The sequence below is a fragment of the Scardinius erythrophthalmus genome (genome assembly GCF_964197995.2).
Source record: "Scardinius erythrophthalmus genome assembly, chromosome: 20".
Lineage (NCBI taxonomy): Eukaryota > Metazoa > Chordata > Actinopteri > Cypriniformes > Leuciscidae > Scardinius > Scardinius erythrophthalmus.
The window spans coordinates 2376057-2395082 of NC_138240.1; the positions used below are offsets into that span (position 1 = coordinate 2376057).

Here is a 19026-nt window from a genome sequence, read left to right on the forward strand (position 1 = left end):
TGACAATGTGAAATAAACTGAAATTGGCCTTAAAATTTAATATATTATTACATAAAATTTTGTAATTATGTTATTATTCTGTTCAAGCGTCTGTATATGTGTATACAGACGCTTATATATATATGTGTATTGTATGATAATTATCGATACATGTATTTAATTAGTCATCCAGACTTTTATTTTGTAGTCATCAGCAGCAGGCGGAAGCGGAAGTGGCAGTGTCACCCGGCGGTTTGTTCAGGCTACATCGGTGTTTTTAGTTATATAGCTTCACGTAAAGTAAATCAGAGAGGGGTAAACACTCCCTAATGTCCCGAAAATGCCTTCTGAAAATCTACGCTTTGAAACTTTAGTGGCCCTGAAAAACTCTCCGAAGGGGAAGCTCAAATACAGCCCAGACTGGCTGGAAAAAGGGGAGGTAAACATGCTGACAATTTCAGAATTGTGTTATTTAGCTCATATCTTAGCATTATGATGGTTTAATCACATTTAATACTAACAAAAATTAACCATGGTGCTTACATTTTTTGTATGCCTTGGTAACGTTACTCTGTGAAGTACCTTTATGATACCATGGCATAAATATGGTAATCATATGTATCAGAATACCATGTTATTAATATGTTATACTATTGTTATATGATACTATCACTGAACCATGGTACAGCCACAGTAATTTGTTGTAAATTATCTAAATTATAGTTCTTAGTCTGCTAGAGCCAAAAAAAATACATGTCAGATTTAATAATAATAATAATAATAATAAACAAAATTTATCAAGCTCTTTATATATATGTAGTAGCTTTTTAAAGTATCTTTAACTTCAGCTTTTTAAAGTACTTTACTAGAATGAAAACCCTTTATTCAATACTTTTATTACTGTTTATTAATATATGTTAATGTTAGTTAATAAAAATCCAGCCGTTCATTGTTTGTTCATGTTAGTTCACCGTGCATTAACTAATGTTAACAAATACAACTTTTGATTTTAATAATGTATTAGTAAATGTTTAAATTAAAACTAAGATTAATAAATGCTGTAGAACTATTGTTCATTTCTAATGTTAACTAATGAAACCTTATTTCAAAGTGTTACCCATTTGTTTGACATTTCAGTGTTTATTTATGGAAACTTATTTCCGCCACAGGAATAATAAATAAAAAGTTACTTTTTATTTATCTCACAATTCAGATTTTTTTATTTTTAGCAAAATAAAAAATCACAAGATATATTAAACTCACATTCTGAGAATAAAAGACGTAATTGTGAGAAAAAGCTTCTTTATTTTAAAATCCACGGTGGAAACAAGCTTCCGTATTCACTCAACTAAAGAGAAAAGTGTATAATAAAACATTTTGAAATAGTTAATAAAATAAATGTTAAATAAATGTATACGCACAATCACTAAAGTCTCTTATGTATTTCCGTTTTGTCCTGTGATCTTTATTTGGTTGTTTTGCAGGATGTTCTGGCCGGCTGTATTGAGGTGTCCAGTCTGTCTCCTCTGTCAGGGCAGATTCTGAAGAGGATGAGTCCTCGACCGCTGCTCAAGACCTGCTCTCTGACCTCCTGTGTTCGTGATACGAGTCCGGGTCTTTCTGAAGATGCTGCCGCCTGCGGTTCGCTTCCCATCAGCCCCAGACAGGCTTCATCCCCCAGCTCTCCACCTCCGGTCTCCATCTTAACTGAGGAGGATGAGGAGAAGGTGACGTCTTTGCTTATTAAGCCACGAAATGCATGACTTGCTTTTACATTTATTTATCAGGTTTACATAAGTGATTTATCTTAAAGAGACAGTAACTTGACTTTGCAATACATACTTTCCGGAGCAATTTGGGAAGTTTATATTGCAAAGTCATGTTACTGTCTCTTTAAGATAAATCACTTATGTAAACCTGATGAATACATGTTTAGCAATGTGTACCATGACTTTGCAATACAAAATTCCCAAATTGCTCCGGAAAGTATTAGCTAGAACTGGGGTCCAAATTTCATTGAGCACTAAATGCAACTAATACTAGATTAAAGGGATGGTTCGTAAAATCAGTGGTGAAATAAAATCAACCTAGGGTCCTTTGCACCATGACCTCGAGCCAAACACCCCCCCAGAAGCCTTTTTTCCCTTGGTTGAACATTATTAAAGTTAGAGCTTATTTAGAGATATTAGCCGGATGGCTTAGTGCAGACGCTAATGGATTTAGCCATTTTAAGGTTATCTAGGATTCCTAAAGGTTTTGTTTTGTTCTCCAGAACTCTACGTGTTAATATTTCTCACATTAACTATGGAAATATATGTGGAGCAAAGTCATATTTTTGTGACTTATTTTGAGCGACCTGTGCTCTTTCTCACTGCTTCACAAGGGAAAACGGCTAAATGAATCTGTAGTCACAGGGACAAAATGCATTTTGTTGCAAATTATAACAATACATAAGCTAAATGCAGATTGTAAGACCAGTGGTGATATTTCTTAGCCTGGTTAAAACCAGACAATTCTCAGTAGTAACTGAGTTATGGTCTGGCAAAGCTTCATTAATAACTCATTTCCAAAGGGGCGTCACCAACGGACGTCACTCAAATGCCTCTGGGCGCAATTGGATAGACCTAAACCAATCAGAGCGATCATCATCGTGTAAAGCCATGTGCTGCGTCCTAAGTTACACTATGCCATAAAAGTATGTACTCTTTTTGTGAAGAAAAGGTATTTACTTTTGAATGTGTAGCAAAAAAGTAGGCAACTTTGGGACATACTACTTCGTCATCTTTATCGGACTGATCTGTCGCGTGCATCCTGTCGCGTAAACTGCCCTGTCAATCATCTTGTCACAGTTAAAATCCTCTATTAAATCTAATTTAATTTCCTACCGTTTCGGAGAGAAATGTAGTAGCACGTTCATCTGCCAGTGGGTCTTTCATGGAGACTGTCCTCATGTGTGTGCAATTTGAATATAATAATGCATTTAAAAGTTGAACGGACGTCGCTCAAATGCCTCTGGGCGCAATTGGATAGACCTAAAACCAATCAGAGCGATCGTCATCGTGTAAAGCCCGCCCCAACATTTCTGATTGGTGCTGCGATTTCGACGGATTAGAAATGGGCTTGAATGAGCTCTTTGCCAGACTACTTGCAGAGCAAATCTAAATTTGCTGGAAGTTGTCTGGGTTTTCCCAGGCTAGATATTTCTTTTAGTAGGGAAAAAAATTGACACTATGAAACAACAGTGGAATAATAATCCTATTATGCTCATTTACAGGTTCATAATTTTGTTTATGGGGTCTACTAGAATATGTTTACATCATTTATTGTTCAAAAAACTCTTATTTTCTTATAGCATCTGTTTTCACCCTCTGTCCGTTGTGTCCGAAATCGCCCCCCATAACCTTAAATTGGGCACTATTTGAGGGAACAGCCATTTGTAATGGTGTCCGAAACCATAGTGGACGTTATCGAGTGCACTCATTCAATCCCACAATGCACCGCAATAACAAGTGTACAACCAATGTATGACAGCCGATAGCGATATCGTGCATCCCTAATTTTTTCTTTTTTGATAATCCATTACACATTAATAGTTTAATGCGTAACATAATTCTTATAAATATATATTGTTCTGTTTCATGCTTGAGTGAAAGAATATTGTGTGCTGTTGCTGGTCATATTGAGACTCATCATGAGATTGTAGCACTGCAATGCTGACTGTTCCTGCTTCTGTTTATTGTTCATGTCAGAAAGGGGAGGAAATCAAGGAGGCTCCTGTTGTCAGTCCTGAAGCGAGTGTCAGCTCGACCCCGTCGATCTCCGTTCTGTCACCCAGAGCCACACAGATGGCCGGCTGCATCCGCATGTGTGAGCAGAAACACAAGGCCAGAGCAAAGGTACAACACACACTCTCTCTGCACTGTTTCACAAAATCACAATATTACTGTGTTTTTGATCAAAGAAATGCAGCCTTGGTGAGCATAAGACACTTCTTTCCATTCAAAACATTAAAATATATTACCGACCTCAATCTTTTGAACAGCAGTTTATATGTAGGAATAACAAACCAGACACTGGTTGTGTCCGAAATCGCCCTCTATACTCTTAAAGGAATAGTTCACTATAAAATTAAAATTTTGTCATCATTTGCTCACCCTCAAGTTGTTTCAAACCTGTATGGGTTTCTTAGAACTGCTGAACACAAAAGAAGATATTTAGAAGAATGTCTCTGAATAAAGTGAATTATACCCTTAAATAAGACATTATTTGAGGTAACAGCCATTTGTAGTGGTGTCCGAAACCATAGTGGATGTTATCGGGTACACTCATTCAATCCCACAATTCCGAATTCTGTCCGAATTCTTTTCATTCACTCCTTCAAGTGGACTAAATGACTGGAGTAAGTTTTATTTATTTATTGCCATAACAAACAGGTTGTCTGGGATTTTTCTTGGTGAGCTCATCCACAATTATAACACCGAGGCAAAAAACATACATACATAGATACATACTGTATACAACCCAAGCTTTACAAAGAATGAAATACTGATGCATAAATACCAGAAGAGTTAAGAGCATGAATAATACAATAAGTGCTGTTCAAGAGACGTGCAGACTTAGTTACTATTGAGAAAGTCAGGACGCTTTCTATCACAACTCTAAAAAACCTGGACATACCAACTTTTTCAGTTGTCTTAAAGAAATACAGTCACTGATTGGATTTCTTGATAATGTAGGGAATAGTGAATGAGGGGTTGATCTGGGACACAGTCTCTGATGGTGGTGTGTGTGTGTGTGTGTGTGTGTGTGTGTGTGTGTGTGTTTTCTCTGACAGATGGAGCTGAGCCTCAGACAGGAGCAACAGGAGCGGCTGGTGGCCACAGTCGCCAACCGGGAGTCTGAGCAGCTCAAGCGCTTCGAGGAGTTCATGGAGCTCAAACAGAGACAGGATCACCAGAGTATGAGAGACATGATGGAGAAAGGGTATGTGACCCCTGATCTGTCACTCACACTGGGCGCGTTTCCATTACAGATTTGCACAAAACATTTGCGATTTTTTTTTTTTTTTTCTAAATGTCAATAAAAAACCATTGCGAAATGACGGCGTTTCCATTAACCGATGTTATGCGACTAAAACTTATATATATATCCCAGCCATAAACTAGCCATTATTTTTAATGGAAGGAGACGTAGGTGTGTATCCAAGCATTAATGGCAAGGAAAGACCCTTATACTTGTGCGCGGCTCATATGAGGAGTTTCTGGGTATTTCTCCCTCATTTCTGCCTCAAGCTCTTGATTGTGGCATTTGGTTTAGAATCCAGTATTCCTGTAATACTTTTGTCTTTTATGAATTTAATACAGAACTTTGTCTCGTATTCTGTCCAAACATACGTCTCGTCTTCTGTCCAATCGATGTCAGGTGACTGTTTCCATTGCAGTTTTTGCGAAATATTCATTTTTCGAATTGCATGAAAAACCTCCTCATGTGAGCATAAAAACTTTTTTTGCGATTAAATGGGAGTTTTTGCGAAATTGACGTGTTTCCATTGGGCCTATTTTCAATTCGCAATTTCAATTTGCGCAATTTGAAGGGTAATGGAAACGTGGCTACTGATGCATTCATTCTTATTTAGAGTCAATGTGTTTGAATCATGTACAGAATTAGTTTTAATTGGTGTTTTGTGTGCGAAGGACGCAGGAGAGTATCGGCCGGCAAGAGAAGCTGCGAGAGGAACACAGACACCGAATGAAAGTAAGATTATGAGGATTTGATATTACAGAAATCTTCCCGATTCAGTTAGCTAAACTCTATCAAGAGCATCTGTGACATGAAGTCCATTACCATAGAAAATAATTTAGACTTCAAAAAGTATGATTAAACCAGTTAAAAAGCAGAAATGTGCAACTAGTAGTTTAAAATTATATGATCAATAAGTCATAGCAACATATACTTTAACAAAATTATTTCATACATTTCACCTTTAATACATTAATCCCCAGTCTCACAGACAAGGTTTAAGCCTAGTCCCAGACTAACATGCATTATTGAGCTGTTTTAACTGAAAGCAACTTGCACTGGCTTATCTTAAAATATATCAGTGCCCTTGTTTTGTCTCAATGCACACCAGTAATGTTTTTTTTCTAATGCACGTTTATAAAAGCCTAATCCTGGCTTAATCTAAGCCTTATCTGTGAAACCAGGCCTATAAGATATTCCACTAGACAAGATTTTAAAAAATGAGTTGTACAACCAGTTTGATTATACTTAAACATTTAATGCAGCAACATTAGTTGAATTAGGTGTTTTTTTTTGTTTGTTTTTTAACAGTGCACAAACGAGATCGAGATTATACTGAATTTAGAAACAGCAGCTGTAATATATAGTGTAGTATAATCAACATATTATAGTTGTCCCAGCAGCATTGACCCCTTATGTTTTACTATATGTCCGTTTAATTTTTGGCTGTGATCTCTGTACCATTTTGCATCAGTTAGGTTTGACTGCAGTTTTTAAGAGGAAAAAAAGCTTTGTTTATATGATAAATAAAGACAAGTGTAAATATTAGGGGTGTAAAGATACCCTCATGTCACACTTCGATACATATCACGATACTGAACTCACGATACGATATTATTGCGATACTCCATGAGGTAAAAGGTTAAAATGCTAAATTTGGAATTACATTGTATGTGTAAATGAATACCCAATAACCCAATGCACAGGACAATAGAGACACCAGAATAAAAATATTCATGATTCAGAAGCTAAAAATACATAATTATATTAAGAATATGCTTGCACTCTCTCAATCACTAGATGTATTTAAGATAATGTATGCCACTTTTTCTGGTAACAGATATTTGGCATTATCATGACCCACAAATATTCCCCCATTGCATTATTATACATTATATATAGCAGTTAATTGTAGTACTGACACTAAAACTCTGAAAACTATCATTTTTTCACACACAGTAATTTTATTTTGGATGAACTATACATACATATTGTCACTATCCACAATACATATTGTTGCATTTTTGTTTTGCGATATATTGTGACACGATATATTGTTACACCCCTAGCAAATATCAGTACCTGGAATATTATGCCTATGTCGGGTAAAAACCTTGTTTTTTGTGTTGCAGATCCTGAACCTGCGTCTGCGTGAGATGGAGCAGCAGCGTCTGCGTGAGGCGGAGCTCGAGCGCCAGCGGCAGGTGGAGGGAAGAGAGCGGCACAGAGCCATTAATGCAATACAGGAGGAAGTGCTGCAACTCAACCAGCTCTTACAGCCACGCCCATCCACAGACTCCGCCCTTGACCACACCCCCTACATCACCCGTGGCAACCAGCTCTGCTCGCAGGTGTCAGAGGTGGTGCCGGCCTCCGCAGACGTGAGTCGACATGCACCGCTAATCAGTGTTGGGGAAAGTTACTTTTTAAAAGTTATGTATTACTTTAATATTGCGTTACTCCCAAAAAAAAGAAACTAATTGGGTGCTTTCACACTGGCAGTTTAGTTCGGAAAGGGTCTAGGGTCATGAACGCTGTCATGCGGACCCAGGGGTGCGCACTGGGGTACCGAACCCGAGACTACCTGGAGGAGTGGTCTGAGTTCGGTTGCACTTAAACCGTGTTTGCGTGAATGTGAAAGCAACATGGACTCGAATGCGCACTTGTTCAGGAAGTAAAGTAACTGATTATGATGTATTTAGTTAAATAAAACGCATGTAAGGGATGATAGTGTTGATGATTTACCTTTGATACGAGCGAGAGTGAGCCTGCAGTGTATTCGCGCATAGCGTGTGGAATCAGGGCGACAAATTAATGGAAATCCACTGTCTTCTTAAAAGAGTCTGTTTGCAAGCAGCAGAAGGCCACCTTATGCGACACACACACACACACACACACACACACACACACACACACACACACACAACACCTCCTCACTTTATTTCTCTCAGCATGTTGACAGGAGAGTTGTCAGTCAATAAATGTGAGAAAGGAACTAGCATTATTTAATTTAAAAAAGTAACTCAGATATTTTGTTGTAAATTGAAAAAGTAATGCTTTACTAGTTACTTGAAAAAGTAATCTGATTACGTTACTCAAGTTACTTGTAATGAGTTTCCCCCAACACTGCCGCTAATATCCATGCAATTCCAGCCGCTTTGGATAAAAGTGTCTGCTAAATGCATCAATGTAACATGTAAACTGTTCTCAGGGTCAGTTTCTGAGCGTGGAGGATTTGAATGTGGCGGAGCGAGCGCTACAGGAAATGAGGTCATTGGTCCGAGGCTTGCAGGAAGAGGTGACACGGGCTGCTGAGAGGAAGAAGAGAGAACAGGAGGAAGAGGAGGAGGATAAGAAGAGGCAGGCTGAGCTGAAAGCCCAGCAAGAGGAGCAAAAGAAAAATGCAGCACGGTCCACTATAGAGAAAGCCAAAAGAGAAGGTGAACATAATAATAATGAAAGTTCATGCTCATGTCATTCCTAACCTGTGGTCTTCTGTGGAGCACAGTAGATGTTTTGGTCAAACTGCACCAACATTTGATTGGAGAGCCGCAGTGACTTCAGATTCAGAGGACTTAAATATAGTGAAATATAGTGAAAAAAGTGTAATGTTATGATGCTTTTTTTGCTCTTTTGCTTTGCTAAGTCACTATAAACTCTTGGAAACCGTATGGTAAAAATACAGGTTTGGAACAACATGAGTGTGAGAAAATGAAGACAGAATTTAATTATTTGGCTGAACTATTCTTTTAAAGTCACAATATTTTCTTCCATATTTTTAAATGAATCCGAGTGCAATGCCTAGTTTGCGTGGGCGGAGCTTAAGCGCACCAGAAGGTCCAATTACTCTTGATTAAAACCTATTTTAAAAATGAAACATAAGCACGTATTAATTACAATTTACATTTAGAAAATTGTATTAAGTTTCATTTAATGCCGACTTTAAAGGCAAACATGATCTGAAGTTTTTAAATACCTCTCTAAACCAGAGTTTTTAGGATGGATCACAATACAGTAAATTTGCTGTAATTTAATTACAGTTGCTTAAATTACTTTTATAAAATGTTAACACTTTTTCTTATTCTTTACAACTTATTCTCACTTTGAACAAAACCGACTAATATTTTTTATTTCGGCATGAAATGAAATGCACCCTTCTCTATTTTGTAATGGATAATATTATTAATGATTCATCATGTTTTCATGTTTTAAATTTTTTAGACCTCATAATGTTTAATCAAACTTGATCTTCAAATGAATATGACAGATGGTACTTGCGTTTCATCACGACTTTAATTACATTCAAACGCTGAGGCGTGTACCCGCAAAACTGTGGCACATATATATATATATATATATATATATATATATATATATATATATATATATATATATATATATATAAATACAATATGGCTAAATTGATATCCAGAGGTTCATTTATACCATCATTATATACGACCCAGCCATGGAACTCGCTATATGATTTATGCTTTTACAGACATAACAGTATGGCTTTCTGTAAATCTATTTTGAGACTGTGTGGTGAAAAGTACTATACAAATAAATGTGTCTTGTTTCTCATCTCCTCTGCAGGTTTGCAGACTGGAGCCGATGAAAGCACTTTAAAATGGTACAACGCACTACAGGATTCGGCCAACCAGTGCGCTCAGGCTTCTGAAGACCTCAGCAAAGCCAAAGACACGCAGGTCAGACGCCCGCAGCATTTCAGTGGATACTGTCTGTATTCTGTTGTACTGAATAACCATCTTCCCCTTCTGGGTTTTATATTATGAATGTGTGCAGATGAAGAAATTAAAAATGGAGCTCCAAAAGGCTGCAACCACACCTGTTAGCCAGATCGCTAACAGCTCAGGTGAGCAATGACACACACAAATCATTCATTCGTTACTGAAACACCAAAACCAAAGGTTTTCATTGAGCTGAAAATAATGTTTATTTATTTATCAAATTGATTTAATAATCAACATTGAGTTTTATACAAACATTTAGGCAGTTTTTATCTTTTTAATTATATAATATGTTTCCATTAAATGGCAGGTGCAATAAAAGTTTAGTTAAGTTTTGTTCATGCCTCAACTGAAAACATTATTTACTAAGATTGATATTATGAGATTGAACTTTCATTGGCAGCATTAAAAAAAAAAGCTCCCTGCAACCACCAGCGTTTTTGATCATTTTCACAAAAAATGTAATGTCCCCCAGAATATTTTGTTGTGTGAATATCTGAACGTGCAATATATCAAAAGAAAGAAGGTAATTTTATCGCTTGTTTCTGCTGCTTTTTTGCCTGTTTGTAGCTTCGGTACTCTTTCAGAAGATGTCATAGCGCCCCCTACCGTATAACGGTGAAAGCCGTAAAATTCGGTCAAAGCCGTGGAAATAGTAAAGAATCGATATTGGTTCATCTTCCTGAAAATCGATTAATCAAGAGATCGCATTCACACATTTGACGTGTTTACCTAGTGTAGCTTATCCACGTTGAAATACGCAGCCAAAATGTGCCAATGGAGAATGGTAAGTGGTAATTATTCTACTGGGCTTTTGAATGCTTGAATCTGATTGGTTGATGAATGTTCTAAAGGAAAACCAAAACCATTTGTTTCCTGTTTCCACTGAATATTTCAGTACGCCTGTTTATTTTCTTTAAACGTGGTTTGTGCGTGCAGGTTCCCCGCTGAAAGAGGCCTTTGAGAAGATCGATAAGCTGCTGTCGGGACGTCCGGTGACGTCGGCTGGAAAGAGTGTGTCGACGTCGCAGCATCCGCAGGGTCTGGAGTTTGTCAGTTATAGACTGGCAGAAAAGTTTGTGGTAAGGAAGGTTTTTGCACAAAACGAGTCGATTTTTGAAGGCAAATAAAGTTGATTTTAATAATGCATTTGCAGAAACAAGGAGAAGAGGAGGTGGCGTCTAATCATTCAGCAGCGTTCCCCATCGCCGCTGTGGCGTCAGGAATAATGGAAATGCATCCTAAAATTGGAGACCTTATACTCGCCCACCTCCACAAGAAGTGCCCGTATGCGGTGCCACACTACCCGCCGATGGAGCGTGGCACGTCTGTGGAGGATTACCAGAGGTAAGAGTATTGCTGGATCACCGGGATCTACTGAACAAGACTAAAGACACTTTGGGCCGTTCACAGAGAATGTGCTTTTGCATCTGCACTGGTGTTTAGGTGTTTGTCCATGCATCATGCACTCCTTTTTTTTCTTTAAAATACAAGAACGGTTCCTTTATGAAGACAGCTAAACCTTAAACTTTGAATTTTGTATTTGAGTTGCATATTGTAAGGGTGGTTTCACTACAGTGGTTCAGGCTGCCGAATGACTAAAGACCCTTGGGTCGCCAACTGTCCCGCATTAGCCAGGACGTCCCGTATATTGGGTCATGACCTCCCTTGTCGCGTTTACTGACTGCTACACTGATCTAACCACTGACTGATACAACAACAACACAACACTTGAGAATGATCACGACACTAGTCATCATCCAATCACGCGCATCAGACCGTACCAGTAACACACTGGGAATTAATCATTCTTTTGGGACAAATCAGTTTGATTTGTGAACAGAATCCTCTATCTGAGGGAATAATATGCTGATGTGATTTTGCTGCTCAAGAAACATTTCTGGTTATTTATTAATGTTGAAAACATTTTTTTTTTCAGGATTCGTTCAAAATAGATTTATCTGAAATAGAAAGCTTTTCTTACATTAAAAATGTCTTTACTGTCACTTTGATTAATTTAATGCATCCTTGCTGAATAAAAGTAGGCCATTACTTTCTTTAATTTCTTTCCAACAACAACAAAAAAAAGATTTAAATTGCTGACCTCAAACTTTTGAACTGTGTTGTCTAATGTTAATGAAGCTTTCTATTTCAGATAAATGCAGTTATTTTGAACAATTGTTTGTGTGTAATGTGACTTTTTTTTTTTGTATGATTCTTTTTAGAATTAAATTATGCATAAATAGGTTACACAAAGCAAATGTGTTTATGTCTGAGAACCTTTTATACACATACAGTACAGGCCAAAAGTTTGGAAACATTACTGTTTTTAATGTTTTTGAAAGAAGTTTCTTCTGCTCATCAAGCCTGCATTTATTTGATCAAAAATACAGGAAATTTTTTTTTATATTGTGATATATTATTACAATTTAAAATAATTGGTTTTCAATTTATTATACTTTTAAATGATCATTTATTTCTGTGATGCAAAGCTGAATGTTCAGGATCATTACTCCAGTCTTCAGTGTCACATGTGACATCCAGTCTATCACATGATCCTTTAGAAATCATTATAATATGATGATTCATTATCAAAGTTGGAAACATATTTTCATAACCTGTGATGCTTTTTGAGGATACTTTGATTAATAAAAAGTAAAAAAAAAAAAAAAAAAAAAAAAGAAATCTTTTGTAAGAACAATATACACTACTGGTCATTAATTTGGGGTCAGTAATTTTTTTTCTTTCTTTTTTTTGAAATAAATCAATACTTGTATTCAGCAAGGATGTGTTAAATTGATAAAAAGTAATAGTAAAGAAGATTTATATTATTAGAAAATATTTTTTTATTTTGAATAAATGCAGTTCTTTTTAACCTTTTATTCATCAAATATATTAGGCTGCAGAACTGTTTCCATCACTCATAATAAATCAGAATGTTAGAAAGATTTCTAAAGGATCATGTGATAGACTGGATGTCACATGTGACACTGAAGACTGGAGTAATGATGCTGAAAATTCAGCTTTGCATCACAGAAATAAATTATAATTTAAAGTATAATAAATTGAAAACCAATTATTTTAAATTGTAATAATATATCAATATTAATTTTTTTTTCTGTATTTTTGATCAAATAACTGCAGGCTTGATGAGCAGAAGAAACTTCTTTCAAAAACATTAAAAACAGTAATGTTTCCAAACTTTTGGCCTGTACTGTACCTAACTGTAGACACTGAAATGTATGTGATACACATATAATATTTTGAAAGTCCCTTATTTTCCTATAAAGAACCACGATTGTCCTGTTTTTTACTTTTCTGAAGTTGGCAACCCTAAAAGACCCCGATATAATCACGGCGAGGTTCAGTTTTGTTTTTTGCTTATGGGTAAAAAGATATTTGAAATGCTTGACCAGCGGTGTACTGTTAGTGAACGTCCTGACCTTTGAGAGCAATGTCTAGGCCGTTTACACCTGGTATTCAGATGCGCTTTTGTCTCGAATCACAAGTAGACGAGGGAGACACATACCCGTTTACACCTGGTGTTTTAAAGACATTCAAACCGACCAATCAGCAGATTACAGCTTTCCCTACTGTTCAAAAGGTGTGGTAATTAGCAGATCTTGATCACCGTCGGCACCTCTGAGCTTTCAGGAATCACAAATGGCCCTTTTGGTAAAAAAAAAAAAAAAAGAAGGGGGTTGGAAGAGGAAAACAAATGTCTTTGTTGATTTTTCCGTCCCTTTGGATCACACAGTTTCAACATAAACTAATGATGCATATTTTTCAGTACATGGAACGAGACGAGTAAGAAACAGTTACAATTTCTGCACTCACAAATGTCATGGCATAGTGTATTATTATCTCTTTGCATTTTATTTTATTTAAATAATCATGTTTTTAGAACGCATTTATTCATATTGCTCAGAATTAGTAGAAATCAGTTCATTGTGGACAACAATTAAAGGTAACACTTTATTTTACAGTGTTGATGCATATGTTGTTACATGTACTTACCATAGTAATAACAGTAAATTATGCATAATTACATGCAACTAACCCTCAACCAAATCCTAATCCTACCCTAACCCTATAGTAAGTACATGTAGTTAATTAATATTACTCAGTACTTAAAAATATAATTACACTGTTACAATGACACCTTAAAATAAAGTGTAACCCAATTAAATTTATTCACTTAAAAAATATCAACTTGCTAGCTGTGGAACAAGCAATATGCAATAAGTTAAAATGTGTTAGATTAAATCAATTGAAACTATTACAGAAATCTGACCAGTTTTGAATGACAAATATGCATCAGATCAAGGTTTACAGTTTGTTTATGTTAAAACTGTGTCCAAATGGATGAAAATTCTATATATAATATCTAAATCTTAATATTTCTTGAGGTGTAAAGCATTATGAATGTACCTTTCCCATCAGGATTCTGGGATACCGTGTGGATGACTCCAAAGTGGAAGGGCAGGACAGCTTCCTGAAGAGAATGTCAGGAATGATTCGTCTCTATGCGGCAATAATCCAGATGAGATGGCCTTACACTGGCAAACAAGGGGTTAGTGATGCTCATTTACATGCATTAACCCTCTAAAGCTTGAATTATGAGATGATAGTTTGACTTTTTTCAAATGGAACAGTTTATTGAACCTTTAGACAAATATTTTTTTTTAAAGTCTGTATATGTATTTTTTGTTGAGTATCATATTCGATACATCAGGCTTTTACGGCTCGTATATTATGATATAGTGAGAAGAGGAAAAAAACGAAGGCCCAAACTGAGCAAAAATATGCAATTTTGCACTTATAAATATATATATATATCGCCAAAATGTAAGATGAAATACGATGCTTGTAATGTAAATCAATGATATCTTTATAACAGTATAGCAGATATTTATGTAAATATCTGCCAATAATATGTCTTAGTAAGAATATATTTAAATGTTTAGTTTAATGATCAAAACTCTGTAGGTTTAAAACTTAAAATGCAATGCAATGCAATGATGATGAACTAATAAACTTTCCTCAAAAGCCTGATGATCATATTTGATACTCATTCGATTTTTCTAATAAATCATGTATGGATAATAAATTAAACCTAAGTTGCTTCAGTCCAATAAGCGTTTGTACAATTATAATAAAATACATTTATTTGCTTAAAAAAAGTCTAATCTATCAGTCAGGCGACTGGTTTATCAGTAAAGTTCTGATCATTTAGAGGCTTTAGAAATATGAATATGCTTTATAGGGTGGACATAGAGAATGATTCTGGATGCGACTGTCATATGTGTGAATCTGAATCTCTAATATAAGCGTGTCTCCTCTGACAGCCTCATCCTCATGGGTTAAATCACGGCTGGCGCTGGCTGGCCCAAATTCTCAACATGGAGCCGATCGCTGACATCACAGCGACTATTCTCTTCGACTTCCTGGAGGTACATTTGTCTTCCTATTGCAAACGAACTGTTTTTTATTATTGTTCACACTCAATATTTGTTGGCATGTGCATCTCTTTAGGTCTGTGGAAATGCCCTAATGAAACAATATCGCGGCCAGTTCTGGAAAGTGATATTGCTTATTATCGAGGAATACTTCCCAAGGTATTTTTAGACATTTCCTACTTTGAATGTGTTGTTTTATTGCCTTCTAGATGCATTATAAACCCTTATCCTTTATATATCATTCATCCAAAAATTAACCTGAGTTCATTTACATAGTTACAGTTTAATTATGCATTTAAGTACTGAGTAATAATAATTTACTGCATGCACTTACTATAGAGTTAGAGTAAGGATTGGGGTTTGGTTGAGGGTTAGTTGCATGTTATTATACATAATTTACTGTTATTACTACAGTAACTACATTATAACATGTGCAACAAGGACACTGTAAAATAAAGTGTTACCAATAACTTTTTTAGTGCCATTGGCCGGTGATTTAAGAAAATGTACGGGCCATAAATATGTTTTACCGGCCATGAAACAAGCAGTTATGACACCAACATTTTAGATACCATTGAAGATTCACAATTCTCTATTCCAATTTCAAGACCACAGCTAAAACTACTAGCCTAACTAATATACATTTAAAACATTATTAATGACAAGTAAACCGTCAGTAATAAAATAACAACAAATGATTAAATTACAAGCAAAAGCACAAATAAATACAATATAACAAAGGTACAAATGAAATAAGCAGTGCTATTAAGGTTTGTCCGGTACGTCTGACGGTAGTTTTCAGGTACAGATATTTAAAATTAAAGTAATCAAATGTAAAATGACGCTTCACTGTATAAATTAAACATCCTTATTAAAGTTACAAAGGTTATTTAGTCAAGAGCAGTGAGTCATTTTTTTTCTTTGTTGTTTGATTAACATTAAAAACACAGACGGCGTCAGGAATATTAGGATGCTGTCACTTTAAGAGTGAATGCACTGATCTAATACACTGATACTGACACACGTTTACTTTCTCAACTGTTTATATTCACTTAAGACATAACCGACTATGCATACTCGCTATTTTTGACATAATTTTGTGTGAATTTGTCCGCTCATGTGCATGAAAGAGCGCTCAGTTCAGTATTCACGCGCTACTTGAGATGTGATCACGTCGGATTTTTGCACACACAAAACTTTCCACAGAGCGCGCGGGGAACGAAACTAGCTTGCTTTTGCATCTTCTTGCGCTTGAATATTTAAATTGCCAAGGCTTAAACATTCGTGAAGATGCAGCGCTGGCCCGTCAACTGTCCCGGGCGTCATTCACATTTGTTCATGTTCATGCATTGCTAGAATTCATAATAAAAAATTTCACTGGCGAGTGACACCGTTTCATATACTCACCAACGCAGATTGTTGCTCTCATTTGGTGCTTGGTGAGTGTTAATTTTAGGCCCTTATCTGGTGTAAACAGAAATTAAATCATCAAAATCATATATTAATACCAGGTGTAAACTGCTCACTTATTGATCAAAGCAACACTAAAGATGTTTTTTACCTTAAAATAATGTTTCCAAAATCGTGTCAGTGGTTCATCAAGTCGTAACAGGGTGAACGGCACTATATCGGCTATAACCGCACTATGCAAGTTTGCCAGATCGGGTCGCGTTTCTGTACTTCGAATGAGACATAAGAAACTACAAATCTGACTTGCTTTCCGGCAAACGTTACAATAGTCATTATTTTGTTGTTCTTCGTTTCTGATGTCGCAATACATCATACTTTCATAAAATCATGCAACATACTCTATTCATTCAAAAGCCGGTGTGGTGAATAAATGAGTCCTATTGAAGAGATTAGTCCGAGCTTAGGACCCTATTAGTATGCTAGTAGTATGCCTGCTCTAAATCTGTTCTCGCGATAACATGTAGCTAACGTGACCCCGAAATTTAAAAATACTGCTGTTATTGTGTCACGAAATGTAGTTTTAAGAGTTTTTCAGTCGAGAATGTAGTTGTTTGAAGCTCAAATATGTTGTTTGTTTATACAGATAGCGCCTGTTCTTTAGTCAAGGCTAAAAAGCTAGTATAAGCTCAGCACGATCATCGGATAACGTTAGCTGTATGCTAAGCTAACTAAAAAACACTAACAACGAGAAATGTTTAATTTCACAATCTATAGCTTCGGTTAAATACTAGTATATGAAACATAAGTTTAAATACATTAATGACTTGTTATAACGTAGTACATACGTCTTCTATAATAAAGTGATTTTGTATGATTTGTAACCAGGCACTAAAGCGATTACCCATAAAACGTGCTTTGAACCAATCGGATTGCTTGGGTCCTAAGCTCGGACTCATTTGTTCACCACACCGGCGCTGGATAAACAGCGAGCGTGTGTGCGACGGTAGGCTAAATTATTTACGACAGCGGTAATGGACAGATCCACTTCTAACCTGTAGGGGGACCGAAGAGTAAAAGTTCTATAGTGTTGCTTTAAACTAAACCTTTTTATTCCCTCAGGATTGAAGCGGTCACCAGCACTGGCCAGATGGGCTCGGTAACCAGACTCAAACAGTTTCTAGAGGTGAGCGTCATTTTCTAGATCTTTAATAACTCATGCACACTGAATACTCACTGCTTCTGTTCTTTCTCTTACCCAGACGTCTTTACGAACCAAGCAGATTCCCACTCCCAGGAGCGAGCTGGGCTCTGCCTTCTTCCGGTCCTGAGCGATGGAAGTGTGTTGAGATATTCTAACCCAAACTATTCTAACCCTAACACTGAAGCGAAGTATAAGCAATGGACGTATGTGTTCATGTAAAAGTTGAGGATTCATTTAATAGAGCATCATGCCATCTTAAGTTCAAGTATGTTTTCATTTATTTGAGCATGTAATATGATGTTTAATCACATGTGGGTGTCTTAATATATCCAGTCAATCTCATATTCATGAAAGTAATCCCACAACCCAAGTTTATTATATGTTTTAGACTAATGATTGTTAACTGTAATCAGTTTCCCCAAAGCATACGACTTGTTTTTGGACTATGATGGAGTGTAATCTAGGATGAAATGTACTGTATATTGATGCAGATATTTATGAATTTATATGGCATTAGGATTAAACAAGTACACCAAGTGTATTATGATTCCTTTCAAGTGTGTTTTCAAGTGTGTGATCAGAAAGTGGCGCTCTTTTGTTTTTGTAGTTCTACTGATCGGGATCCAGTACAAACCTGGTCTTTTCTGTTCTTCAGAAACTTTTGAGTGACCAAAAAATTAAAAGCTAATATGCCCGTATTGTTATTTAAGAAAGTATTGCTTTAAAAGGGTTCAGCATACCAATTAAAACCATAAAACATCAGAGTTTTATTACGCTATTTATTACGTCGGCTCAATATGGAAGATTGTTTTCCGCAAGGGAATAAAAAAAGGTAATTGCATTTTTTTTTTAAATCTCACAAAATTGTTTATATCATCTCATTCAATTCTTTCTTTTTTTTCTCAGAATAGTGAAATACAAACTCACTTGCAAGTTATAAAGTCAGAATTGCTACTTTTCTAAGGAAAAAGTCACAACTACCTTTTTTATTTTTTTATAAAATTGTTTATAAGTTGAGCTTTTATAGCTCAACTTATAAACAATGACAATAAATAAAATAAAAAATTAGACACGTTCAACCGAACAAAGCAACCAAAAAACCCAAAACAAAGCCATCATTTAAATTTAACTTAGTTTGATTAGCGACCACCTTTAAAAAAATAAAGTTTAATATTGTATCCATTGTATTTTATCAAGATATAAATCA

General features: G+C 35.9%; 1 protein-coding gene across 1 annotated transcript; it reads left to right on the forward strand.

The window, feature by feature from the left end:
• Positions 1-183: 183 nt before the first annotated feature.
• gle1 (GLE1 RNA export mediator) lies at positions 184-18376 on the forward strand. The gene is made up of 16 exons (XM_081348885.1): positions 184-418; positions 1464-1706; positions 3729-3875; positions 4814-4962; positions 5673-5733; positions 7131-7379; positions 8210-8438; positions 9595-9707; positions 9805-9874; positions 10689-10831; positions 10906-11096; positions 14193-14322; positions 15098-15202; positions 15285-15367; positions 17738-17801; positions 17878-18376. The coding sequence occupies exons 1-16, from the start codon at positions 320-322 to the stop codon at positions 17944-17946; spliced, it is 2145 nt and encodes a 714-aa protein (XP_081205011.1). The 5' UTR covers positions 184-319; the 3' UTR covers positions 17947-18376.
• The last annotated feature ends 650 nt before the right edge of the window (positions 18377-19026 follow it).

What these genes read in the sequence shown, in the direction of transcription:
- gle1 (XM_081348885.1), top strand. Translation starts at nt 320, where the DNA reads ATGCCTTCTGAAAATCTACGCTTTGAAACTTTAGTGGCCCTGAAAAAC. An exon ending in TGGTGCCGGCCTCCGCAGAC is followed by an intron (nt 7,380 to 8,209) that starts GTGAGTCGACAT and finishes AACTGTTCTCAG; the next exon opens with GGTCAGTTTCTGAGCGTGGA. An exon ending in CTTACACTGGCAAACAAGGG is followed by an intron (nt 14,323 to 15,097) that starts GTTAGTGATGCT and finishes CTCCTCTGACAG; the next exon opens with CCTCATCCTCATGGGTTAAA.